Source organism: Caretta caretta, chromosome 15 (genome assembly GCF_965140235.1).
Source record: "Caretta caretta isolate rCarCar2 chromosome 15, rCarCar1.hap1, whole genome shotgun sequence".
Taxonomy (NCBI): domain Eukaryota; kingdom Metazoa; phylum Chordata; order Testudines; family Cheloniidae; genus Caretta; species Caretta caretta.
Genome location: NC_134220.1, coordinates 24,016,690 through 24,043,702, shown reverse-complemented (window position 1 = coordinate 24,043,702; position 27,013 = coordinate 24,016,690). Strand labels below are relative to the sequence as shown.

General features: G+C 41.6%; 2 protein-coding genes across 3 annotated transcripts in view; both read left to right on the top strand.

Annotated features, from left to right (window-relative positions):
• The window catches only part of AACS (acetoacetyl-CoA synthetase), a 59,784-nt gene extending 36,255 nt beyond the window's left edge, over nt 1-23,529 (top strand). Inside the window, exons 9-18 of the mRNA XM_048821146.2 lie at nt 2,362-2,442; nt 4,913-5,037; nt 8,977-9,041; nt 9,201-9,323; nt 10,719-10,832; nt 11,738-11,863; nt 14,417-14,486; nt 16,221-16,279; nt 18,012-18,214; nt 22,147-23,529. Coding sequence (XP_048677103.1) covers nt 2,362-2,442; nt 4,913-5,037; nt 8,977-9,041; nt 9,201-9,323; nt 10,719-10,832; nt 11,738-11,863; nt 14,417-14,486; nt 16,221-16,279; nt 18,012-18,214; nt 22,147-22,284 — 1,104 coding nt within the window. The 3' untranslated portion in view covers nt 22,285-23,529. The remainder of the gene's footprint in view (nt 1-2,361; nt 2,443-4,912; nt 5,038-8,976; nt 9,042-9,200; nt 9,324-10,718; nt 10,833-11,737; nt 11,864-14,416; nt 14,487-16,220; nt 16,280-18,011; nt 18,215-22,146) is intronic.
• A 522-nt stretch (nt 23,530-24,051) lies between these two features.
• TMEM132B (transmembrane protein 132B) overlaps nt 24,052-27,013 on the top strand; it is a 421,597-nt gene continuing 418,635 nt past the window's right edge. Inside the window, exon 1 of one of the 2 annotated variants that reach the window (XM_075120021.1) lies at nt 24,052-24,767. The gene's annotated coding sequence lies outside the window, so the exon portion shown is untranslated. The remainder of the gene's footprint in view (nt 24,768-27,013) is intronic. The other variant, XM_048821144.2, reaches the window with a different exon arrangement.

The following is a 27,013-nucleotide window of genomic DNA, read 5'->3' as shown; positions in this document are numbered from 1 at the left end:
AGACTAAGGGAAGGGGGTTTTCCCCTCTTCAAAGTTCTGTTCATCACCAGATAATTTACACAGCTGCTTAGCTTGCCCTTGAATCCTACCCTTCCTCTTCTTCTGCCTCATCCTCCCAACTTGGTTGGAGCCACACAGTGGTGCTGATACAGCTGCAGTTTAGTTTCAATAATCAAAAATACAAGAGGAGATGAAATGACAGCAAAAGTGTATTAAATAACGTTGATCACAGTGGATTTAAAATAGCTTGATTATCCCCTGGATCTTTTTACAGGAAACGTTTTTTCCTTGTAATCTTAACTTCATATACCCTACTGTGTGCAATGTGGTAAACGCGTATGTTTCCTCTGCAAGTCTGTTGTGGTGTATATTTAAATGATAGCCATAAATAATTTAAAGGAAGACAAACCTTTAAAATGTATTATCCTGCAGGCAGAAGTAAGGATAGGTGGGGGGGTGTGTGTGTTTAAATATATGTAACTTTTTTTGTTTCAGAAGCAAAGCTCTAGTGTATTAATGGTCTAAAGAGAAACATATGGAGGTTGTTGTAGGGTTTTTGTTTTAGTTCTCTAACAAATGATTCAGCAACTTTGTTTTTATTTTCGTTTTATTTTTTAATTCCTAAATCATAGAAACATAGTCCCCAATTCTAATCTCCCTTTACACTGATTTCACACCTTGGCAGTTACGCCTGATTTACACCCATGTAAGCAAATGGAGAATTGGGTTCTTCAGCTAGAATCCAAGACACAAAGGGGTAGATTCTCTTCTCTCCCCCCCACCCCCCAAAACAAAAACAAAAAGAGAGCTCAGCAGTCTTCTGCTCTGAACTGGTTTACACTCCGTTTTCTCCATAGTAGTAGTTCATAGTTTGTGGGTGGATTTATCTTTAGAAATTTCGTTACTATTTCAGACCCTGAGAATCCAAAAGTGTAAATTGGGAAGAAGAGAGGCAACAAACATTTAATTGAATTTGATCCAATGGGGGTATAGTCTCAATTTCTACAGGACTGTAACTATAAGGGTACCATTAAAAATCCTGCTCCTGCAAAGATTTAAGCCTGCATTTCACTTGCACACTGTGAACGCTCCCATTAAACGTGTGCATAAGTCTTGTGCAAGATTGCTTCTCAGTTACTGGTTGTGGTATGGCAAAGCCATGAATTCTACGTTTAAAATGCAGGTTGTAGAAAGTAGTCTGTAGCTAGATGGCAGCATTGTGACATCTTAGCGCACTGGAGCGTTAGCAGGTAAAATCCAGACGTGGCTCCTCTGAGATGCTAAGGAAAAATTGGATTTGCTTGTATATTTTTTTATTTAATATTTTTTCCTTTCCATCCCTTAAAGCATGTGCAATTTACATTAGTTTTTTGTTTTAAATTTTTATCTATAATGGATTTTCTTTCAACATATATTTTGCTTGATTCATGTGAAGTCCCTAATAGCTCCACCATGAGCACTTCCAAAAATGCAAAGCACAGTTTTTGTTTTTAAATCAACCATTTTAATGTGTCACTGTAGTAAAGTGACACAAGGAAGCAGTTTATACGTTCATTGATCCTAGAAAGTCTGTCTTGAATGATGATCCAAGAAGTGTTTTAGCTACATTTTCAACAAAAGAGAAAAGTGAGTAATAGCGTAGTTCAGTGCATTGTTATGTGCCAGTGGAATTTTCCATGCTGCTAGCCACATGAATGCTTAGGAGGTTGTCTACATAGTTCTGTCTGCAGTCTCCAAAGAATTAAAATTTGAGATAGCTTGAGCTACTGTTGTGACCTAGTATATGACGTGAATGCTTTGTGCCATGACGCCTAAGTCCAGAACAACTTTGGGTCCCTCACTCCTTCCAGTCAGCTGGGTGTATTGTGAGTGTGAAACCATGTCAAAGGACTTGTTCACTTGGGGAAATGTATCTGCAGAACTAGAGTGATATATTACTGTACTGCTATAGTTCTCTTGGTCAATTTCCCCATGTAGGCAAATCCTTACGGGTTACATCGGGTGGTGCACTATCCTAGTGGCTGGCTATGGAGTGATGCTGCAGTTTGTAGTAAACAACGTGCTCCCTTTGTTGTAGGTTAAGTGCAGACACTGCTGAGATCTAGTGAAGGAGGATGGAAAGTTACATGAAAGGGGAGTGGAGAATGCTATCCATGCTGATGTGGATAGGTCTGGGAGTTGCTGCCTGTTTGTTTCTTTTTTACTTTGAAAGATGGTGGAATTCAATACCTGTCTGTAACCTTGAAATACTCATTGTTGAGGGCCGTGCAGCATTAGGAGTCTGAAAAGTATATTTGGCCACCAGATCTTTGTTTTATATTAACATAAACTTATTTTTCCCTTCACTCTTTTATTTTTCAGGGCACACTAATTCAGCACCTGAAGGAGCATATTCTTCATGGCAACACGACTAGCAATGACGTTATTATGTACTATACAACGGCAAGTGGGGCTTATGACATTTATAAAACTTTTTTTTAAAAGTTTTAAGCTTATTGCGTAATGACCTCCTCAGGTGCATCTTCAAAGCATCTGCATCATGTGGGGAACTGAACATGTTGGAGATGAGTGACAATTTTACCCTGTTCATCTTGGTGGAATAGCAAGAATTTGTGCATCCCTGGGAGCCGGGTGGAGGGTAAAAGGCTATGAACCTTCATGGTTGGGGCATGAGCCAACCTCTGTCACCCCCACTTGGGAACCCCATAGGTGCACTGGGATTCTTTGCACCTTCCTTTGAGACACCTGGTTCTGGCCACTGTCAGAGATGTGATAGTGGGCCATCTGGCCCACTGGTCGTTTCCATTGTGGAAATGCCCATGTTCTGAATGAGTGATTTCTAATAATATAAAGGGAAGAAAATAGAATGGCTGTTTTGTGACTCCTTGGAGTTTAACTGTCCTTATTTGGTGCTAGTGTAGTCAACACAGTGCAACTTAGGTTTAACAGTGACTTATTTTTAAGAAAATAAAAGCCTAAAAAGGTTGTTTTGGGGCTTTTCAAACATTTTAAATATTATCCTAATACTATCCTACTACCGTGATGCTCTCCATGCTCCCAACAGTCATTTATATTCTGTTGAGGAAGGTGTAAATTCATCTCTGTGGAAGTTTGTTTATATCATGTTGGGGCAGTAGCAAGGTAGAAGGTATTGTACATGGTGTGAAAGGAGTTTCTGCTTGGCTAGCCTGTCTTTCCCTGGTGAGCTCCTGTATAAACTTGTGACAGTAACAGCTAATCTACATTGCCTCCACTGAGGAGTCTGGTTATTTTTCCCCCATCGTTGTTTAGGCTTGTACCTCAATGGCAAATCAGATAATACAAGTAGAGGTGATCAGCAGAGGTGTGCATAAACTCAGATCTTTATAATAAACTCTTAGGCTGTAGCAGTTTGAGGCTGGAAAAATTTGAGAGATGTGGGAAAACTAATTATGCTTAGTTTGTAAGAGTCCTGCTGAAGGTCAGAACAGAGGCTGCTATGGCCCTTGACATAAATTAGAGCAACCCCTACTTCTCCCAGGCTGCTCTGAAAAAGCAATCTCCAATGCTTAGTGCTATGAACACACTCCTAGTGTGACTTGTCTGCTGGAGCTTGCTATGGAGTTGGGCAAGAAGGGGAGGGATAGCTCAGCGGTTTGAGCATTGGCCTGCTAAACCCAGGGTTGTGAGTTCAATCCTTGAGGGGGGCCATTTAGGGATTAGGGCAAAAACTGGGGATTGGTCCTGCTTTGAGCAGGGGGTTGGACCACCTGACCTCCTGAGGTCCCTTCCAATCCTGATATTCTATGATTCTAAGTAGGACAGATGCCTTACATGGCCCAGGCATAGAGGAGATTTTCCTGGCTAGCTGCAGGCCCCCATATGCCAACAAAGTGACATGTATGGGTGGAGGGAGGGAAGAATCCTTTCCCCCAAGTGTTTTTTAGCACAGGCACTGTACCTGCATTTTGCAAGGAGATGCGTACATACAGTGAACACTGGAACTTTCATAATTTCTGATTAAAAGTTGTTTGTTTGTTTGTTTTTTTAAATGTCAAGACGTATTGCATTGGCATATGATGGGATTCAGTGTAAAGCAGCAATGGAGTGTCATAAAATACACACTAGATACTACAAACCATGTCCGAATTGGTGTTTTAGTTGTCTCAAATACCTGCTGTCACTTTTATCCTGTGAAGTATTTTGGGCTAAATACCAAATCAAGTACCACCTGAAGTATTTGTGGAAGTTGCTACACAAAATAAAACTATTATGTTTTTGGTCTATAATTATCAGGTAAGTCTAATACCCTACAATCATTGTAATTTGGGATAAGTACATGGGACTCTGCTATTCCTTGTATGATGGATTCTCCATCTCTTGATGTCTTCAGATCAGGACAGGATGCTGTTCTGGTACATGCGCTTTATTTGCGTGCAGGTTACTGGGCTCAGTACAGGAGCAACTGGATGAAACTCTGTGGCCTGTGTGTTAGGAAGGCAGACTGAGTGATCTCATGGTCCCTTCTGGCCTTAAACCTATGAATATATTATCGGGCTAATTTCAAACCGACAGGCACATTTTGCGGCCCTACATTAATTCCATGAGTCTTCCTCTTCTCCCCCCCCCCCCCCTTTTTTTTTTTTTTTGAAGGCCCGAAATAAGGTTACTAAAGTGGGGGCCAGGTTCCGAGTCAGCTACAACAAGTGTAAATCTTGAATAGCTTCGCTGGATTTACAGTGATAACAGTTGAAACTGGTCCATGGGTTATGATAAATTTACTCTAACAGTAAACAAATGTATTGCAGTGGTATTCTGAAGTAACATTGAGAGACTGAATTCACAGGTCAATAAATAGTTGGGAGAGACGTCTCCCTCCAAGTATGTGAGCTCACAAAGATAGAAATTAACATGGGAGTCTTGTTTGTTCTAGACTGGCTGGATGATGTGGAATTGGTTAGTGTCTGCGCTTGCTGCAGGAGCTTCAGTGGTCTTATATGATGGATCTCCTCTTGTTCCATCACCCAATGTGCTCTGGGATTTGGTTGACCGACTGGGGTAGGTAAACAAGATGTTGAAGTGAACTATAGAACTTCTTCTCAATTTAAGTCCTAGAAATTGCTGTCTTCACTCATTAGTCTGTTACTAATCCCACATAAAAACAGCTTCAATAGAGGCTCTTTGCTTGATCTGAAGCCAACGTATAGGGTGGCATAGTTTTTAAACTTTGGCTTAATTTAGGATAAACTCTTTAAATCTTAGACTGAAGTGGTCTTTTTTAGAGGGAGTGAAAGACAAAGGGTTGAATGGTGTGTTTTAGAATTCATTCAGGCATTTTGATTCCCTGTAAATAAAGAATGTCAGTTCAACAGTCAGTTTTAAGAGCAGCCTTTTCAAAAGGCAGTAATTGGGAACAGTCTAAAGAGTAATTTCTCAGTGCACTCAGAATTAGTGAAACAAGAATCCTTTATTTCAGACTACTCGGCATAAACCTGAGTATGGTGCTTGATAGAATTTGAAAGCCTTAAATTGACTGGGGCCATTCAGCAGGGCTACTTGTATTTTCATACTTTGCTTTCTAATCTGTTTCATTCTTTGTCAAGCAATTTATTAGTTGAAGTGAGCTGTAGCTCACGAAAGCTCATGCTCAAATAAATTGGTTAGTCTCTAAGGTGCCACAAGTACTCCTTTTCTTTTTGCGAATACAGACTAACACGGCTGTTCCTCTGAAACCAATTTATTAGTTGTCGTCATATATACCTGTGTGAACATAATGCAGTGCCGGGTGCCCTCTACTGGTGCATAAAGAAACAACAAAATTGAAACTAAAGCAGCTTTAAGGCCTTTCATGATATTTGACCTTTGTGCACACTGGACAGAGCATTGATTTTTATAACTCTACCATTTTGCAAACTGGAGGTAAACTGCAGATCTTTACATTTTTACCATAAAAATATTGAGTATTTAAAAATTACTTAATGCTCAGGTTTAATGCATTTATGGTGGAAAGTGGATGCAGTGCATGTCACCTATTGCCAATTAATAATTAAAATGCAGCTTTGCCTTTCATGCTACGCAGTATTTAACAATTTGGTGCTGGCTATTATAATTAAAGGTTACATCTTAGTGAAATTGTTTCTAGTGGAAGGTTAATAAAATCTGTTGAAATTTAGAGGGATTCAAGAGCAGAACCAGTGGGATAAAAAGTTAGTCTAGAAATAGAACAGATTATTTCTGAGCATCATCAGGGTATGTGGAAGGTAAACGAAAGCAGTTCAAGCATGTATGCAGGTCTAATATTTTAATTGATTGCTAAAAGCATTAGCCAGCTGTATGCTAGCCTTCTAATGTAGTTTGTTCCAAAATATTCATGTTGGCTGTTATCTTATATGTAGCACACTGCACCTTCATGACAGGGCATAACTGTTTACCCTGGTGATACTGAATAACAATAACTCCTTGATTGGGATGATTTTAGTAAAGAGTCTGCTCAGTAGTGCTCGATTTAGCCCATATCAAGGGGTTAAGTCGGGGTGGGCAAACTACGACTCAAGGGCTTCATTCGGCCCTCCAGATGTTTTAATCTGGCCCTTGAGCTCCTGCCGGGGAGTAGGGTCGGGGGCTTGCCCTGCTCCGCACAGCTCCTGGAAGCAGTGGCATGTCCCCCGTTTGGTTCCTGTGCATAGGGGCAGACGGGGTTCTGCACACTGCCTCTGCAGCTCCTATTGGCCGGGAACCTCAGCCAATGGGAGCTACAGGGGTGGTGCCGGTGGACAGGGCAGCATGCAGAGCTTCCTGGCCACACCTCTGCTTAGGAACTGGAGGGGGGACATGCTGCTGATTCTGGGAGCTGCTTGTGGTAAGCGCTGCCTAGAGCCCGTAGCCCGACCCCCCCCCCCCCCCCCCCCCGGTGCCCTGACTCTGCCCCAGTCCTGATTTTTCCCCCACCTTGGTCCCAGCCTGGAGCACCTTCCTGCACCCTCGGCCCCAGCCCTGCCCCACCCCACCCCTGAGCCAGAGCCCTTAACCCCCTCCTGTACCCCAAGTCCCAATTTTGTGAGCATTCATGCCCTGCCATACAATTTCCATACTCAGATGTGGGCCTCAGGCCAAAAAGTTTGCCCACCCCTGGGTTAAGTGGTGGTAAACTGGTGTTGTGGGGGGGGAGGGAACTACTCAAAAGACTTCGGAAAGAGAGTATGTCAAATAGTAAACCAAAAAAATAGACCAGTGTAGAGTATCCTTGCTGTATAATAAATGGCTCAGAGGGTGCTAGTAAGTAAAATATTGCATAAGGATAAAAATACTTCATATGATTGTAGTAAACCACAGCCAAAGGACCAGCCAATCACTGTTTGTAATAGAGAAGAGATTATGATTTATTCTTTATACAAAGAGGTGCCCATCCCATGCTCTAGGCGCTCATGCAATATTCCATATACTTACATGTCTCTAAAGCACCTTGCAGAAATAATAATTATCTTCATACACTTCAGATATCCTCAAGGGAATTTATTGCCACCATGTAAAACTAACACTATGCCAACACAAATCACTTGAGCATTACTTACCCAGGAGCAGGATTTCTTGAAGGTTAATGTATAGATCAGGCTAACACTTCCAGCAATAAATGGAGTTGAGGGGGAGACTTCACTTTAACTTTTAATTGGTGTGTGGGAAGACTTTTTTTTTTTCCTTCTTCTCTCCTTCCTTGTGATCAGAAAACTGAAAATGAGTTATATGCAGTCATTTAAAAATCTGTTTCCTGGTTAGATTAATGGCATCTCAGAACTCCCATATTAAAGCAGTAGGCAAATGAAGCTCTTGGGATTCTATTGCAGCCCCAGTTATATTTTTAACTAATATAGACAAATGTAGGTATTAAGCCTCATTGATTACTTTGGATAGTTTAACTTTTTCAAACTGAATAACACCCACTGTTCTTTTTACCACATTACTGCTTGTTGTGCAATCCTTCTAGAGTCCATTGGTTTGATCAGGGGGATGGAGCCAGGACTCCTGAGTTCTATTTCTGGTACAGGCCTTGAGTAAGTCACTTTGCCTCTCAGGACCTGATCAAATGGGTGTTACAAGAATATTTTAACGTATTGGATGGTTGTGAAGCTTGATTGTTTAGGGGAGAGGGGTAGCATGCAAGGAAAATGTTTATGCTCCTGCTGCTTTAACTGGCTTGTCTCTTTCTTGCATATGACCACATTCTCCAGCTATGTATCTTATTTATTTATTGCATTAATTGAAATATTTATTTCACACTGTGCCTTCAGTGTTGGTGTGACTGTTTTGCGTAATGTGAATAGTAATGCTGCAGAGCTGATTGCATTGTCCTAAAGATCTGTAATTTGCAACTGGGAAAAGGAGGAGACTGCTCAAACTTAGATACTAAACACGGTGCCTTAGCAAGTGTAGCAAAAAATTGCCTTGTTTTGTGAGTAGCAGAAAGGTGCTGAACCAGGGTTTTTTCCTTATGACATCCTCCCAATTCTAGAATTCTTCAACAGGCAGCCACATATACACTGTGCTCCATATGTATGCAACTCTCATTGACTTCAGTTGGAATTGAGTGTGTATCTGAGAACAAAACTTGGATCACTGTTGTCATTTACACTGCACTGGAATAACACAATTCTGATACTTGAGAGACTATAACAAGGCGACGATGCCCTGTTAAACAGCAATTATGGCAAATTAATGAATTATATGTTAGGAGATTTCCTAAAGTATTTGGAGTGCTTTGTACTTCAGGATTCCTGAAACTGTAAGTGAATGCTTTCCACTAGATGGGAAGGCTGTGCTTAATATTTAAAGCCAGAATTAAAAATTTCAAAGCTACAGCAATGACTTAATTGACCTGACTAATTTTGATTGCGGAAAAAGACATGCCTAGAATCATTGAAGCTTTAAGCAGATCTGATACTTGACTGATCCTGCAAGGTGTAGAATGTGCAAAGTCCTTGAAAATTTCTTTCCCCTCTCTAGGATCACCATCCTTGGAACGGGTGCAAAGTGGCTGGCTGTGTTAGAAGAGAGAAACTTAAAACCATGTAAGCTTCAAACCCCTCTGTTTTTTCTCTGGCCTTGTAGCCTGTTCACAGACAGTGAGCTGAGGATTAAGTTTGACTATTTGGATTTATTTAAGTGGTGAATAGATAATGTGATAGAACTTAAATGTTTGTAATTCCTGGTTTTCTTCCCTCTTTAAGGTGACACCCATAATCTTCAAACACTTCATACTATACTATCTACAGGGTCACCGCTCAAATCTCAAAGCTATGAGTATGTCTACAAACATATAAAGAGCAGTGTCCTCCTGGGATCCATTTCAGGTAATACTTACTCCAAAAGCATTTGCTAATTCCTTCTGTAGCCAGTTCCCATCTTTGCTGCCTCTTTGCAACTTTGTGTACAGGAAAATTGGGCTGGGAGATCAGTCAGCCGTGATTATACTTAAACTGCAACTACCTTTGACTTGTGCAGGGTTTTTCTGCATAATTCAGCATGCCATTGCATTAGTATAATGAACTTGGTGCACTCAAAGACTTTGAGGTGGAATTATTGTGACAGAGTAGATGTAAGGAAGCAGGATACTTTCTTTTGACTGGCTGTCCTCGCGGGCAGCAGGGTGAGAGGAGGAAGAGAGTCTGTTAACCTACAGCACGCATTGTTCTCTGCATAGCTGATTTCACCAGGAAACTTCTCCTGAGACTTTTGCCAGGCTTCCATTTCAGTTAATGGCCACAATAGACGGGTCAATGTGTAGATTATATAATTAACAATGGAGATGTGTCAATCCATGTCCAGTGTAGTGTGAGGAGAGCTCACTTGGGCAGTTTCTCTTCTATTCATATAAAGTCGCACTCATACAGGGCCCTGTTGTGCAGGGTACCAAGGATCCGGTCTTCAGTGGGACCGTGTCAACCTAGTTTAGACCCCAGATCCAGAGTCCAATCCTTCTGCCGTTAAAGTCGATGGGAGTTCTGTCTCTGACTTTAATGGAAGCAGGTCTGGACCTTAAGATGACATTTATTAATAGTCTCTGATGTCAAAGTACAGTCATGTGAGTGAGATTTGCAGGATTGGGCCTTTTGTTGTAACTCTGCTTTTTATTTAAATATGACTAGAAATATCCTGATTACTCGAGTAAAAACTTTTTTTTTTTAAATTAAGGCTTAAATATTCCCCATGAGTGCAAAGATCCCAAACATAACTACTATTGTGCTAATGCACAAGAACAAGAAATAGAAATGGACCACCAGCAACTATCTAGTCCAGCTATACTGTTTGATTGCAAGATGCCCCAAGGAACCAAAGGGCATAGTGTCATTTCCTCATCTTAAACCCCTCTGGATCAGTGACCTAACTGTAGACTAGGGGCCTGAATCGCCACTCTCACTGTGTAAATTAGGAGTTACTCCAGTGAAGTTAATGAATCTTTTACCAGTGTAAAACTAGTGGGAGAAAAAAATTCAGTCCCTAAGGTATATGCCTATACAAAGGGCATGCGTACTGTAAGAAAAGCCTCTCTAACTTTCTTCATTGTAAATTGTATAAAAATAGTAGACAATCTGGGCAGTGTATTCTAGGTTTTGTTACTTAGAGTGGACAGAATTTATTTCAGTGTTATGTGAAAATAAAATAAAAACTCATGTGCCCTTTATTTGATATTTTTAAAAGTTCTTTAAAAGTATCTGAATTCTAAGTGTCCCTCCTTTTTGTTATAGGTGGAACAGATATCATTTCATGTTTCATGGGTCAGAATGTTACAATCCCAGTTTACAAAGGAGAGATTCAGGCCAGGAACCTGGGCATGGCAGTGGAAGCATGGAATGATGAAGGTAACCATTTTCCAGTCAACTCAATAGGCATTTCTAACTAAAATGTAATAGCTGCGGGAATTTGGATGGTGATTAATGGGACTGATAGAGAGACACTCATCTCTTGATCAGCTGATAATCCAACCCGATGACCAAAAGTGGCAACCATCTCGTGGCTAAGTGGCTAGCTGTAAATGAGTTAGTGATCTCAAAACCATTTCTCAACCGTGCCCTTAATAGTGGTGGTGGTCTTTGATGTAGAAGCTTGTCTCACAAGAAACTGGACTGAGCAAATCTGATGGCTGTTCAGGACCCTGTGTTAGTATGAGACCATATCCCAACATCTTGTATTTGTGTTTGGTAGTTATGCTCCTGTCCAATTAAAAATCTGTCTATAGCAGACACTGGACTAAATTCACCACTGGTGTAATTCCATTAAACTTTAATGAATTTTTTTTTGCATTCCTCTGCAACATAGTGTGATTTTTTTTTTCCTGCTGTGATCATCTGGGTGTCTCTCACCTAATCAGTTTCCTGCTATTCTAGGGACCTTGGGCATTGGTAGTACTTTGGTCTTTCTGTTCTGTCCCTGTGGCTCAAAGTTTAGCTCCTGAGGACTGAAGTACATTGGTCTAATTGAAGTCTTTGGGTTTAATATAGGGGTATTTGGGAGAGGCTTGTGCTAAACAGGAGGCTAGAACAGAGGGGACCATTAGATCATCTAACCTTACTCTGTGAAGTTAAATCAAGGTTGAATTTAGCCCATTGACCATAAACTCTTTAGATCAGCTACCAACGCCCAGAGTGACGGGGCCTCTGGGTGTTACCATTCTGCAAATAATAATCCTATGTTCTTTGCTTTGCTTTTGTACCCAGCGGTTTACAAAAGGGAAATGCAGAAAATCTGTCTCTTTATTTGTAAACAGGCGAACCAGTTTGGGGGGAAAGCGGTGAGCTGGTTTGTACCAAGCCTATGCCCTGTCAGCCTACACACTTCTGGAATGATGAGAATGGAAATAAATACAGGAAAGCTTATTTTTCAAAATTCCCAGGTATGTAGTGAAATGCTTAGTTCATTATCTGAACTGACCAGGCATACAGAACTGACGGTTGTTTACAAAATTATAAGCCTGCTCTTTCCCATGGTTGGGTGGATGCAGCTGTATCTAGATTTGCTAGGGTGGCACTTGTAACAAATGTTTGATAAATATCTTGCTATTTATTCGCTGGTGCTTTGGTCTGAATTTCAGTCTGGGTTAGTCGAATTTGAATTTCTGGAAAACTAATTCCTCTGTTGCTGTTGTTAGGCAGATAGGACTGCTAGAGCAGCTTGATCTGGCTCGGCACAGATGTACGCTGTTGGGTGTATAAGTGGGAAAGGAATGATCTTCTATTGACTGCTACTATACGGATGCCAGACTGTTCCTGCCTAGTATTAGAGGTGAGGCCTAGGAGATAAGCCCAGGCTTAGTACATAATTAGTGTGAGGGGGCAAGCCAGTATCTCGTTCTCCACTCCTGCACCAGCCCTGTGCTGATAAGAGTAAGGGGACAGATGTGCAGCGGGTTAGATGCTTGTTTGTGCTTTATTCTGGAGGACTGGATCCACCCATAGCCTTTGCTCGTACTTGCACTGAAGCACAGCAACATTGCCCTCCGTGTTGCATGCTGGGCATGGGCTTGTGAGATCAAGGCCTTGAGTCCATTTCTTTTCAGCGCTAGATGGAGATGTTTATCAATCACAGCCTCACAAAGGCATTTCAAGTGAGTAACAAGGAAGAGTGCCTTTTACTGTGAGAAGCCATGATCTACAGTAGGAGAGTGCTACCTTTCACTTAACCACAGGGGTCTGTTTACCGTTCCATTCCTTGGCCCTTTTCTTATTTTATAAGCAATATTCAGCTATTGCTGCCACGTTCATAATTTTAGCAACCTTTTCTGTCCCATTGTTTATACTGAGTGGCCAGTTTCCTTCCATGGGGGTGGGGGAAGGGGATGACCGTGTAACATCACAATGCCCGGCGAGACCCCACACGTTACAAGTTGCATTTCAAGTTTTAATTCCACTATAAAGTTTTCTTCCTAGCAGATGGCCTAGGATCATACACCATGAAATAAGTCTAATTCTAAATAAAGCCCTGGTACACTTTAAAACAGATCTTTTGACAGCTTTCCGCACACTCTTCCACAGTCACCAATCAAAACAGTCTCTTTGTGTTCTTCCTTTGCTGCCTCACTACAGTTTGAAAGACTGCATATAAAACCACAGCACGCACTCTGCCTAGCTGTGGCAGTAGTTACCAATACACAGCCACCTCGTCTGTCATTTGTTTGTAAGCTTTCTCCTGGAAAGAGGTGTGTGTTTTATTTTTAACAATAGATTATTTCTTTCTTTGGCTTTATAGTACTATGTTCTTGATGTTTCGGTGGTTTATAGTACATTTCACTTATCTGGCCGCTAAAACCAGAGTGGCCTTTAAGAACAAAAGGGACCACTGAATCCATGTAAAAGCATGTGCGTGTGCACCCGTAGCAACTGCAACTCTGAAAGGACAGATCGCTGTGTTTGACCGCAGTCTTCCCTAAGAAACCTGTACCGATGGTGGTTTCAGTGATCTGTTGGAAACCCTATTTTTTTGTGGGGGTCTGTAGAAATGTGTGTCAGGTTGAAACAAGTATAAAATTTGTCAGTTGAGGAGTGGAGCGGTGCCTGCACGGGCGTGGTTGGGGTTTTGTCCTTACCCAATCTAATTCAAATTTTGCTTAACGTTTCCATTCCCAACCCTGCTGTAGATGAGAAAAACATCTAGCCCAGCTTCTAGGGGTCTGATTCTGATTTTTTGCACTAGTGTAAATCCAGAGTAACTCCGTCAAGCAAACGGGAGCCCCTGTGACTCCATTGAGAGCCTGCCATGTAATCCCAGAGAGTGCCTCTGCCCCAGAATTACTGACAGGGTTGAGGGAGACATCCCCTTTGAGTGTTACCTCTACTGGAGGTACCCTCATGCCTCACTGTGGGTGGTGGTCAAAGCATTGACTCAGATCTCCGAGGATCCTGTATCACACAATCAATGAAGCATTTAACACAAGACTCAGGAGCCTGGGTATGTGGAGTGAGGCTGGGCGTTGACTCTGAGCACGCTCAGGCTGATCAATCTTTCTTCCCCTCCCTCTGATGGGGGAAGAGCAACATCCCAAATCTGGGTCCCATACAGATGCATGTTGTGCAGCCAGCTAGAACTAGCCTCTGTTGAGGTCAGGGGAGTTAAACCACTGTGTGGAGGATCAGAATCATGCCCGGAATGTTGAGGATTAGACCGCTCTCCCTCAGGTGAGTAAGGGCTGTACATATTCACAGGAGTGGTCCGACTGACAGAATCAAATTATACCTTCCACGTACTTTTAGACTTTTGTGTGTGTCCCCTTTGTCATATGGCAGCTAAACTCTACGGACTTAACTTTTAATTTTCCGCCTAACTCAGTCTCTCCAAACTCTGGTGCCGTCCCCTTCTGGTCTTTGATAACTAAATTGCAGTTGCATGGTGAGTCAGTCAGATCTGCATTGATGGCAAATGGGCTGGTTAACACTTTGTCACCTTCTGACAGGTGTTTGGGCCCACGGTGACTACTGCAAAATAAATCCTGAGACTGGAGGAATCATCATGCTTGGCCGGAGGTAAAGTATAGTTTGGTAAAACTGTTCTGAGGGAACATGCGTACAGTTGGCAGGCTCTGTTGGGTTGCAGGAGAACATGTACATTTCTCAGATGACTCCCCACTCTGCTTGTTGGCGGAGTTTCTGGATCTGAGGAAATATACTAGAATCCTATTACATAAATGTTGAAATTTACGATGTTGAAAGTAACACAAGACCTAGGGGTTACCAAATGAAATTAATAGGCAGCAGGTTTAAAACAAACAAAAGGAAGCCTTTCTTCACACAAGGCACAGTCAACCTGTGGAACTCCCTGCCAGAGGATGTTGTGAAGGCCAAGACTATAACAGGGTTCAAAAAAGAACTAGATAAGTTCATGGAGGATAGGTCCATCAATGGCTATTAGCCAGGCTGGGCAGGGATGATGTTTCTAGCCTCTGTTTGCCAGAAGCTGGGAATGGATGACAAGGGACCGATCACTTGACTGCCTGTTCTGTTCATGCCCTCTGGGGCACCCGGCTTTGGCCACTGTTGGAAGACAGGATACTGGGATAGATGGGCCTTTGGTCTGACCCAGTATGGCCAGTAAGTTCACAGTGAAGGGACAGCACGTTGTAAATAGCTAATATATGGTACTTGTGCAGGATTGCTAGCCTACAGCCTCTTGGGTTTTGAGAGGTCATGCTGCTGAGAAGCTGGGATTTCACAGGATGCAGTGAGGCCCAGTGGGTGGGGCACCAGACAGGGAGTCAAAACTGGGCTTGCTCTTGGCTCTGCATTTGATTTGCTGCATAATCTTGAGCATGTTGCTGCCCTGCACTTCTAAAAGTATCCTTTGAGTTCTTCTGTTTTTGTTTTGATTCGTTTGCCAGAGGTCCAACTTGAGGCACCATGGGCATAACTTTCAAAAGTGCCATGCACCACAACGCTAGTGGGCTTCAGTGATAAGTGCTGGGTGCCTCTGAAAATTAGGCCTTGCATGTCTCAAGTTGGACTCCCAGAAAATGGAGAGACTGAAAATGTCTGTCTGCCTTAACCTCTCTGTACCTCAGGTTCCCTATGGCGCTGTGGGATAATGGTACTTATCCATGTTTTTAAACCACTTTGAAAGCTACAAGTTAGAAGTGTGAGGTGTTACCTTGTTATAAGTTGCCATGCTTGTTTTGAAGAGTTAATAGGACTTCAGGATCAGGAGCATTGTTTGGTAAATACTGCCATATAATTTATCCGTTTTAATGGCAAGTTAGTGGTCCAGGATTTTGTCCCGATTTTCACGCAACAGGCCTGGTTCAGTTTCTAGGCTCAGCTCATGGAGTCCACTGTCTGCAGGGAGTGAGACGTGCTTCTGAAATGGAGATGCTCTGCCTCAGGTGGTGGGAGAGGGAAGACAAAATAGCAGTGCCAAGGAGTGCCACAAAGGCACCTGGCTGTGTTACTTGGTGGCTGGATATTGGTGGCTACTTTTTGTGAAGGCCTGTGTGCATGCAGGTTTAAGTGAGGAAAGCCAGTGGAATCTTTGGGCATGGAGGAAACAAATGATGAAGGGAAGAATGTGGTTTGTTTATATTTTGTGTAAAACTTAATTTTAATGAGCACAAAGCTGCTTTTAGAAAAAATCTCTTGTAATCCTATTTCTGCTACAACTTCCTGCATATTTCACCACACCAAATATTGAGAAACCTAGTAAATTGCATCATTTCTTCATCAAACCCTAACTACATTTTTGTACTCCTTTTGTTTGTGTGTAACTTTCAGTGATGGTACGCTAAATCCAAGTGGAGTGAGATTTGGAAGTTCCGAAATCTATAACATAGGTAGGAAAAACTTTCATCCACCTTTTGCAACAGTGACATTTGTGTAGTCTTAAATCTGAAATGTGAGTATTTAAAGGGTTGTTGAAAGGATTGATTAATTAACACATGAGATCTTTCATTGGAAAGGGGCTAAAGAAGAGGTTATTCTCATTTAACAACAAAATACTGCTGCTTTGACTATGAAATTTCCTTCCTTCCAAAAGGATCTACAGAGCTGGAGGTGACTAACTGAAATGCACTGCATTTTCCTCATAAGATGTTGCACTCATGTAATAAGGCTTACAAGAATTGTGTGAACCATTTTATGTGACTTCAAAAGAGAAATCCATTATTTCCATTGTTTGTTCTTCCAAGACGAACTATTAGACAGTGCTCGGTTGTTTTTACTGAGCCGTTGTCAATAGCCGAAATAAATTCTTGTGCCTTTTTATTACTGCCATAAGTGAATCTGTGCACAAAGGCAGTGTGTGACTGTATGAAGTCAGCAGAAAGTTAGCAGTAATGAGGGAGGGCAGAGAGATGGTGTCAAGCATTCCTCTGGCATAGTGAATTGAGGTATTGTTCTGCTGCAAAAGCTGTCATCCTCGTACAATGTGAAATCTGGAGGGTCAGTTTCCCTTGTGGGTGGTGGGGCAACTTTCAGAATGTTCATGGCTATTGCCCTAGGCTGCATTTCACTTAGTTACTCCCTTGCGTAAGCTTTGGAACAGTCTCTCTCCCTTGTCTTGTTTTTGGAACCTACCAGCCAGAGTCTAGTCCAGGTTACATTGGTGGAAATGGTATCTGATTCTGGCTCCCTGTGTTCAAGGGCTCTGCTGTGTAACTATCAGTATAGTAAATAAATATTTTGTTTCAGTTGGGGATGCAGTTGAATACTGAACCAGTTTGTGATCAGCCTGTGATTTGATAATGCCTCCTCACCTTTTTTTTTTTAAACCAGTTGAGATTGTACTGCCTGGATCATCCAGCTGCACATGGTGAAATGTACTTAAGGCATCCTGCCTCATGACTGGTTGAAAAGCAGTCATATGATTGGGGGGGGGGGGGGAGAAGAGGGGCTGGTCAGGGCTCAAACTTGGATTCAGTTCCCTGCTCCAACACAGACTTCCTGTGCCACCTTGTGACAGCCACTTAGTCTCTCTGGACCTCCATTCCCCATCTGTAAAATGGGGATAGTAGCACTGGCCTACCTCACTTGGTTGTTGAGGGTAAATACATTAAGGACCCGGAAGTGCTCAGACTGTGGTAATAAGGGGTATAGAAGTACCTTAGTTGTGGTAAATCAGCAAACGTATTGCCTGTGTTTGAACAAAAAGGTTTATTAAGCCAACAACTATATCAAAATTTTAGCCTGACCTAAGTCCATATTTATTGGAGTTATAAACTTTGATATTCACTTTCCCAGAAATCAATGACTGGGATTTAAAAAACATAAAAATTCCACAAGGGAGTTGGTGACTTGGATGACCGACTTTCAGTGTGGTTTGCTTATTTAATTGCATTAAACTTTTTTGAAAATCTTAATTAGGTAGGCCAATGCCACTGACAGTGTGGTACTTGGGTGCCTAATTCCCTTAAGTGTTCTCTTTAAGAATCCTAGTCAATATCTGTTTGTTTGCCTCATCAGTGCCAGAACAGGTGATGGGAGATGTGCCCTTTAGTGTAAAATAAACAAAAGCATCCAGTGGAAAAAACAAGTGCATGTGATGATAAAGCACTCTTCTTCTTTCAGTGGAAGCCTTTGAGGAGGTTTCAGATAGCCTCTGTGTCCCTCAGTACAACAAAGAGGGGGAGGAAAGGGTGATCCTCTTCCTGAAGATGGCGTCGGACCAGGTGTTCAGTCAGGATCTGGTGAAAAGGATTAGGGATGCGATACGCATAGCGCTGTCTGCCAGACATGTTCCTAGCCTCATTCTAGAAACCAAAGGCATTCCGGTATGTCATGAAAATACTGCTTAATTTTTTTCTTTGTCACCTTGAGCAGTAATTAAGGAGCAGTTGTCATCACTCTTCAAACCCACACGCCTGGAAATTTTAGCATCTTAAAAAGCATTTTCAAGTTTTATAAATAGTTTGTCTACGTTGCCTAGCGACTTCACTTTTTTTTTTTTGCTTCTCAACTAAGCTTGTTTTTGGAACTATCCCTACCCACCCTTAGTTTATAAATATACATGTGCCCTGCTGAGCTAAAGATTGGGTTATATTTTCTTATAAAATACTTTGTGCTTTCTTAATGCATATTATAAAGCTAACTTTAGCTTATAGGTGTGCCAAAAAGCTTTTGCTTGCCTTTTTGTTTGTTTTGCATTTCAAATAGTCTGTTTTTGAAAGCTGAGCATTGAGCAAATGTTTGAAATCACTTTTCTTACACCCGTTTTTGCATTTCAATTTTAGGTCCATCCATATTTTTAACAATAGCTATAACTACAATAAGAGACCTTCCTCTGCCTGTGTCTAACAAATATATAATTAGTCACACTATATATAGCACCAGCATGGCATCATTTTAATATCGGACACATTCTCTGCAACACGCTATATCCTGCCCATTGAATGGGCTCCATGGAAATGAATCTTTTCCATCTTGAGCTATTATAAATCTGTGATCTTAATATATTGTGTTTAACAAGGCCAGGGAGAAAGGGACGTCCCTGATGTCCCTAGTGATGGCCTTTATCCTGTCTAGTGACTCTTTTTGGGAGCACAGGTGTGAATGAGTTGTACTTTAATGGGTATATTTGCATGCTGTATAGAGTCATCTTGCCTCTCTTCTCAAGTGTGGGAAACCTTCTCTTCTGAAAGCAGAGATGGACATCAGAAGTACTTTCCCTGCTTTAACTTTTATCTAAATTCAGAGAAATATAAGCAGTAGTGAGGAATCTTCCAGTAATTCAGTACCGATATGGAAGGCAAGAGCTGGGGTTCCCAGTAAAGAGAGTACTGTCAGTAGGTGACTGACCGTGTCACTGTTAAACCACAGGGGCCCTTTCTGCAAAGTCGAACACGTTCCTTCCCGAGGAAAACTCAGCTGCCTCCACAGAGTGGTGGACACCTTTATACATTTGTTTGAGAGACACCCTCCGTTTTCAGACATGTCTGTGCAGGTGAACATGCTGGGCCTGATTCTACTCAACCATGCAGCACAGTAACCCATCTTGTCTTCAGTGGAGTTACTGACGCACCCCATTGTAAGTCAGGCTTATGGAGCCTGGTCCGAGAGGAGCCTGCTTGGTGCTTCTCTGTTCTTCTCCCAACTCACTGGAGGAGCCTCTCCATTTTAAAAGCCCTATCCCCAGTCCCCACCTGCTGCTCTGTGAGCAGCTCACTGTTGGCAAGGCTGGAACCTGCAGGGTGGTTCCTGGCAGGCCATGTGCATATGGGCTTAAGTCTTCAAGCATTTTCTCTAAAGCACTGTAAGCCTAATTTTTCAAACATGCCTAACTAAATCCAAATGTAGGCTTCTGACCCAAAGTGGCCTGCCTTTCAGTGGCACTGTGCACTGGGAGCTCCCATTTGGTTTCATACATCAGGCAAGGGCCTGATTCTGGTGTCTTTTGGCTTACACTGCTGTAAATAAGTAGCATTGGGCTTAGCATGTCTTGTTTGCATGAGGGTTTTAAAAAAAAAAAAACCTTTGTGACTTACCTCTTGAGTAGTGATATAGATTTTTCTAGACTGCATCTTTGGCTTCTACATAAAATGTTAAATTTCAAAGATGCATAAATGACCTGAATGCAAAGAATGAAGTTGATGGCGATGAGGCATTTATGAGAGCCAGCCCCTTAGGAATGCCTGCTTAGATGGTTAATTAGTTCACATTGTGACTGAATTTACAATGGAATGAATTTTAGTTATGTTTCAGATAAAATGTATCTGCAGTAAAGTGATCAAAGCTGTCTCCTTGCTTTCTTTGAAGGTTTTACTTGGGAAGGAAAATATCTTTCCATATACTGCTATTTCTAGATGTCAATTCGCATTTATAAAAACAAAGTACCTGCCCCCAAAATTATAGGGCTTTGAGCCTGGTGTCATTTTACACTGGTTGAAATTGGGAATAACTCTGGCATCAGTGGAGTTGGTGTAAAACACCCCCGTAAGTGAAATCAGGATCAGGCCTATATTTTACAAACTGTCAAAAATAGACATGCCAAAAACTCTGGAAAAGGCTTGGAAATTACTTCATGCTTCTAGTTAAATGTTTAAAGAACATTTTTTCCCGTGCACAGATAATATACAGTGATAAAGGGCTGTGCGCACAAGCATACATTTATATTGTAAAATATTCTTGATCTGGTTAGAACACCTGATCCACTTTGACCTCTATATCGTCTTTGGGCTGTGCGTGTGTTAACTGATACAAAACTGTGGAAGTCCCCTGCTGTTGTCTGTCTGGGTATTTGGTGTGGATAAACCTTTCAGAGTTAGTATTTAGGGAATTCGAACTGGGAAAGATTTGCAGTACCTTGACTGAATGAGCCCTGTGGCCCCAATTTGGCAAAGCACTAAAGCATATGCTTAGTTAAACGCTTGCTGCCAGCTTTTTTTGAAACATGTTTTATGACTAGCTTCTCCCCCCCCCAAGAAGTGAACTTCCAGCAGCTCCCATCTACTTCACTGGGAATTCTAGGTCAGCCTCGCTTCTCAAAACCAGGTTGGTAATCACTGAGGAGGAAGAGTGGCTGTTTAGTGTTATGCAAGGGGATAAGAACTATGTAGTATTAAACAAGGAAAAAATAGACCAAATACCTGAATAACTTCCTAACTATACAGTATTGTTGCCAAAGACCATTTATTTGGCCTGCTCTGAAAGATCTGTAATGAAAAGGTGTCTCAGAAGGGTTAACTTCTGGGCTTCACCTTGTGGAGATAACTCTGAGCCCACTGGCTGCTTTGCTATATCTTGCCACAACCTCGGTTATCTTAACCAAAATGAAGAGTAGACAGAACAAGGCGGTGGCTGGTACTGAAAATCAGGCCAAACGATGCTCTTGTTCAACAGCTTCCGTAATGGAGACACCTGGTGCTCCCTAAGATGAGATCGACCATCCCTCAGGGATCATCCCTGCCAACAGAAGAATCAGGTCTTCCCTACTTGCCTTTGCCAGCCAAGAATTCCACTGTTTTGGAGCACAGATTGGGATTTCTTCACTGCACAATTGCAGTAGTGCCTTGGTCAGCAACACTGAAACCCAAGCACAGAGAACCTGTCTTTTGCCTCCTCATGATGTCTTGTTCCCACAGAAGCTGTTTTCTATCTGAATCTGTTGATTAACAGCAATTAAATGTCTAGGGAAACAAGTGAAAGTCCTTGAAGTAAATCAAAGTTGTGTAGCTTGGCTCCATCTCCAAGTCCAGGGCTTTGAAAAGCAGGGTTTTGGTTTGGCCCCTTATAAAGAGAGAGAACACTTGCGGAATTGAGATCAAGGTACATGTACACATGCACGTATCCAGGGCTTCTTGGATCTAGGGTTTTGGTTTGGGCCTATTTCTAGAAAACCTAAAAAGCTGAAAATCATGTGTAATTTTAAATGGCAGAAAGTTGCAAAATTTTAATTATTGCATTAAGGGCCCGATCCTGCTTCCCTAGAAGTAAAGGGGAGCTGGCTTAGGGTGATAGTATTGTCTATTAAAAAACTAAAATCACTAATAAAACTCATCAAATTCAGTTTGCTTTTCAAACTGTTTAAGAAACTATTTGATGTCAGGTGTAGCAGAATTCCTGCCTCCACTGCTAGGGGTAATGAATCAATTCCAGCCTTAGCAGCAGCTTTTCCATTAGACCATTTATAAAGCAACCAGACAAAGAGTGTAGCTTCATTGTTGCCTGATTTATTTATTTATTTACTTATTTTATTTAATTTTTGCAGTACACAATAAATGGGAAGAAAGTTGAAGTGGCTGTGAAGCAGGTCATTGCAGGGAAGGATGTTGATCAGCGGGGATCTTTCTCAAATCCAGAGACGCTGGATTTGTACCAAAATATTCCTGAGCTTCAGAATTTCTGAATCTGTTTGTTGCATCTCTGTGTTCTGTTTGTGTTTTTTTTTTTTGTATATATGAATACTCTATGTAAAGAAAAAGCTATTTAAATACCAGTGGTTCTTTTAAAGGAAAAAATATTTCATTAAGTGCATTATGAAAGGCTTGGGTAAAATGTAGCTACCTTTTACTAGATGAATAGGCAATGTGTCTTGGAGTCTATCTTTAAGCCTGGAAGAGGGAAACTGCCTGTTGGGTTTTTATACATGTGACAAATGCATCTTTTCTGGTTAGATTTATATCAACAACCTGGCAAACTAGAACCTGAAGAGCAAACGGTTTCCAATTGATAATGGAATATTGTGTTCATAAAATTTTCCTCTTTTTTTATTTTTTAAATGGAATTCAAGCTATTTATTTAAAACAACACTACTACCCGGTTAGAGCCAGGTGCAGGGAGTCTGTGGCTTTTTTAAATACTTGATGTTTGTCCTATGCAGGAGGGTAAAGGCATGTCAGCATGGCCATGAAATATAAAAGTATGAAGTACTTTTTAATGTGTTTTTATAAAGCCACATCTCAATTCATGGCTGCTACTCTGAAACCTCTTTTTATTTGACTGACTCAGTGTGAGCAGTCTTGAAATATCTCACTGTACCCTTGGAGGTAATTGCTGCTTCATTTTGTGATATCTTCACATATAGTTTTAAGCTTTCAGCTGATATGTTTTTATAGATTTGGGGGGGGGGGGAGAGAGGGACAAATGCTGTGTCACTTCTGTTGGTGAAAAGCCAGTGTTTGTCTGATTTTTCAGTGGAATTACATCAGTTAAATGAATAGACTTTGACTCTTACTGCTCTAAAATCCATTATTAGAGTCTGAAGGCAAAAATCCAGTACTGCATTAGCTGAGCAATTCCAGTTATTAATGTAATAAAAGCCAATGTTTTTGTAAGACTTTTTTTTACTAAATGTGATGTTGAAAGTGAAAAACTAAATTTTTTAAATTCTTTATCCTTCCAGTTTATAAAGGGGAAAAAACCTTTTACAAGTATGTTGACACTATAAACACAGAAGATACAATTGCAATAGGTATACAGAACCCCTGGCATTCAGGATCCCATGCACTGTTTGAATATTGTGGGTAAAGTATTTAATGCGTTAAAATCATGGGGTGTCCTTAATTGTGTTCAGTGCATTCAACGCTGTTAATATGTTCAACTTAATAAAAATGAAACCGATCCTTAAGCGTCGGTTTTTATTTTCACTCAATTGTCTCATTTGACTCTTTTCTTTTCTTCACGCCCTGGTATGATCTGATTCTTAGCTTAATTTCCTTTTCCTCCACCCATCCCCCAACACTTGAGTCTTTTTGTCTCTCCCCTCCCCCAAAATCTCTACATTGTATGCTCTTCAGGGCCCGGGTTGCCATCTACATGTTCTGCACAGCACTGGGCATGTGGCACATTACTGAGATGCCTGTTGATGTATGGGGTGTGGCACATGTGACTAAATGCGGAAGCAAGCCTGTTGAGAATGTGCCCCTCTGCTTTACATCTTCCAGCACGGTCCTAAAATAGTATGTCCGGCTAGATCTTCACTGCAAAGTGTGTGTTTATATGGAGACAGCGAACACCAAGTAAAATGCTAGTGGAGATAAGTAACTGGAGTTTTTATCTCAGTGGAGCTATTAGAGGTCAATCCTATCTCCCCCACATATCTGGCATTTATCTCCCGTAGCTCTGTCCAGTATAAATTCCAGTGCTTTGCCTCCATTAGCATTTTAGGTTGTGATAGTTGTCCCACTGTAAATTCATCCCTTCTGCAATGAAGACCACCTCAGGTCTGTAATTACTGCACTTCTCACTTGTTGGCAAGTTGTAACCTTTCGTTAATGTGCTACTAAAGCTTTGATCAAAAAGGTTCTTTTAAAATTTTGAAGTTCAAGAGGAAACTTGAAGTGGCTTTGAGGATGGTCTCAATGGGCAAACTTCAAGAGTGTGTTTTCTTCTTTAAACCCTTCAAGCGACTTGTGTGTCCAAAACTGAGCTGGGAATTTTTGCAAGAGCAGGTGATCTCTCGAGCACTGATCCTTCTTGCACAAGAACCTCCTGGCTTGTATGGATTTTGATCATTTGTACCGGCTGAGCCACAAGATGCAGAGATGGAATAAAAATACTTTTTAAGATAAGGATGAGAATTTTTTATTTTCAGTCTCACTTCTGTTTCACTTCAGATTTTTGATTACTCTCTCTGGACCACTCATCCCTATTTAAGATGATAAATAATCACAGAATATAGATTGTCTTCATGAGGGGAAGCAGGGGTGTTGCAACAAAGAAGCTGTTTCTGTTAATTGCCTCCAAGACTGCACTTGAGCCCTGGAAATCTTGAGCAGCTGCATTGCCAGGCTTGGACTGAATAACACAGGCAGGGTTTCTTCTCTGGGAGGTAGAGGGACAAGAGTGTGCACCTCCTTAAAGGAACAACTCCATCTTTCCAAGGATGAGGTGAGTCTGAGGATGAACACGCTCCCTAGAAAATGTCTCATGGGACCAGTGTAATATATAGCCACTAACAGCTGAACTCCTACCACTTGCCTTCATGTTGCAGAGGTATTCTTAACTAAAAGTGGGTGTGTGACAGGCAGGTGTCTGGGGACTTTGCCTGGAGCAATCTGGTTATAAGAGGGGGTTTGCTAGCCATGGTAGGCAGCCCACCTAGGAGAAGGGACTCCAATTTCAAACTAAGAATGTCCTAGCCAGCTGGCTTGTAAAAAGTTGTGGCAATCGCATGTGATCTTTGGGCCTTTGTCTTCAGGGAGTGAATCAGTACAATGTTAAGGTATCCCCAGGAAGCGACAATAGGGAGAAACAGCTGTGGCTACAGTGAAGAAAATGGCTTATGAATCAGCTGACAAAAGATAGAATACATGTGATGCTTCATTAGGAAGGACAACGAGAAGCCTATAAAACTAGATAGTATAGAGTTAGTCTGTGCAACAATTTAAATACCTCAGTTCAGTGTTGAACCATAGTGGAAATGGGGACGCAAATGTTGGGAGCTGCATGAAGAAATATATGCCAAATAAACTAAAGTGCAAAGTGTATAAGATCATGATTAGGCCAGCTGTGACATACAGGTGGAAATGTTGGGTAATTAGGAAGCGAGAACTACTTCATGCTGGCAAAAAGAGTGCTCAGGTGGTTACTTGGTAAGATGAGAGCTGATAGGCTATGCAATGAAACAGAATGAGCCATGATGCTGGTAAAAGCTGAGAGAGTGTCAACTCAGCTGGCTAGGTCATGTGAGACAATAGTAGTCATGGGACAAAGGTCATAAGGAAGATCTAAGGGAAAAAGTGGTTTGAGATGCTGAAGGAAGATAAGAAGGTTGGTGTCAATTTGGAAGATGTACTTGAGATGAAGATGAAGAACAAGAACTGTTGCCCCATCTTGATGGGATAAGACAATGAAGAAGAAAACTCTTCCCAAGGCGGGGGATAAGACTAAAAGAAACATCATAATCATAGGGACAGTGATTTTGGGGGCAAATCCTCTTCCAGGGAGAAAGCTTAGTAGGCAAGTGTTGCCCCACTGGGTTGGGTAGTAGGCTTGCTTCAGGGAGCTTGCTCAAGGAGTCCACACCCGTGGAGTGCTGTGCAGTTTTGTTCTCGGGGGGTGTCTCCATTTGCCTTAGCATTCAGGAGGTTAGTGGGTAGAAGCAGGGAGGATGCAGGATCATGGCCATCTGTGACTGTATCCCTGTGTTCACCCTTTTTACAAGACTATAATGGATTTTGTACAAAGTATGCCTTGTAAGTTTTCATTTGAAAACTTACAATGTGCTGATCATTATTGTCCTGGTAAAATGTGTGGTAACATTATATGTAAAAAAAAATAAATATAAGATTCTACTGTATAACATTGAAACACATTTCAAGTTTAGAAAAGCCGGCATAAACCGGTTCCTCAAAGAAAAAAGGCAAACTGATGCCTCAGCCAGGTGTCGTCAAAATCAAATGGACCATCACCTGGTTAAGCGGCCATTCTTTGGCAGGAAAAAAGGTGAGAGAAATTTACATGTTAGCAAAGAAACAGCTGGAAGTTCCCTCTCACAGACTAGAGATGATTCTCAAAGGGAAGAAATGGGCAACAGATGCTCCAAATGATCTCTCCCTTCATCTCTACTCACGGCATCAACACCTGAAGGACAAAGAAATTAACACTGATCTAGGGGAGGGGTCCTGGCTGAAAAGTTTCTAGCCAGTAAGACTGCTAAAGCATGTGGTAAGAGAAACCTTTGCTTTGAATTCACTTAACTCTGGTATTAGTTTGCGTTTTCACTTTATTTCTTTGTAACCTATTCTGACTTGCCTCCATACTAATAATCACTTAAAATCACTCTCTGTAGTTAATAAACCTGTTTTTATTGTTTTACCTTCACCCGTGTGTGTGGCTGGGGGGACTTCATTTGGGATAATATTTGTGCATGTCATTTTCTATTAATGAAATGTCGGACTTTATCTGAGCTTGTGTTGTCCTGGAGGATACTGAGCAGTACAAGACACACACTTCTTAGGGAAAGTCTAGGACTGGAAATTTGCTGGTGGTGGTCCATAATGTAATTGATGGGTTGGTGGCCAGTCTAGGGAGGGGTGATTTACATGATGGAGGCTGTGTGTGGGCGGGTCAGGAGCGGTTGATCTCACAGCGAAGCGTTGTAAAAGACCCCCCCCAGATTGGAGAAGCAACGG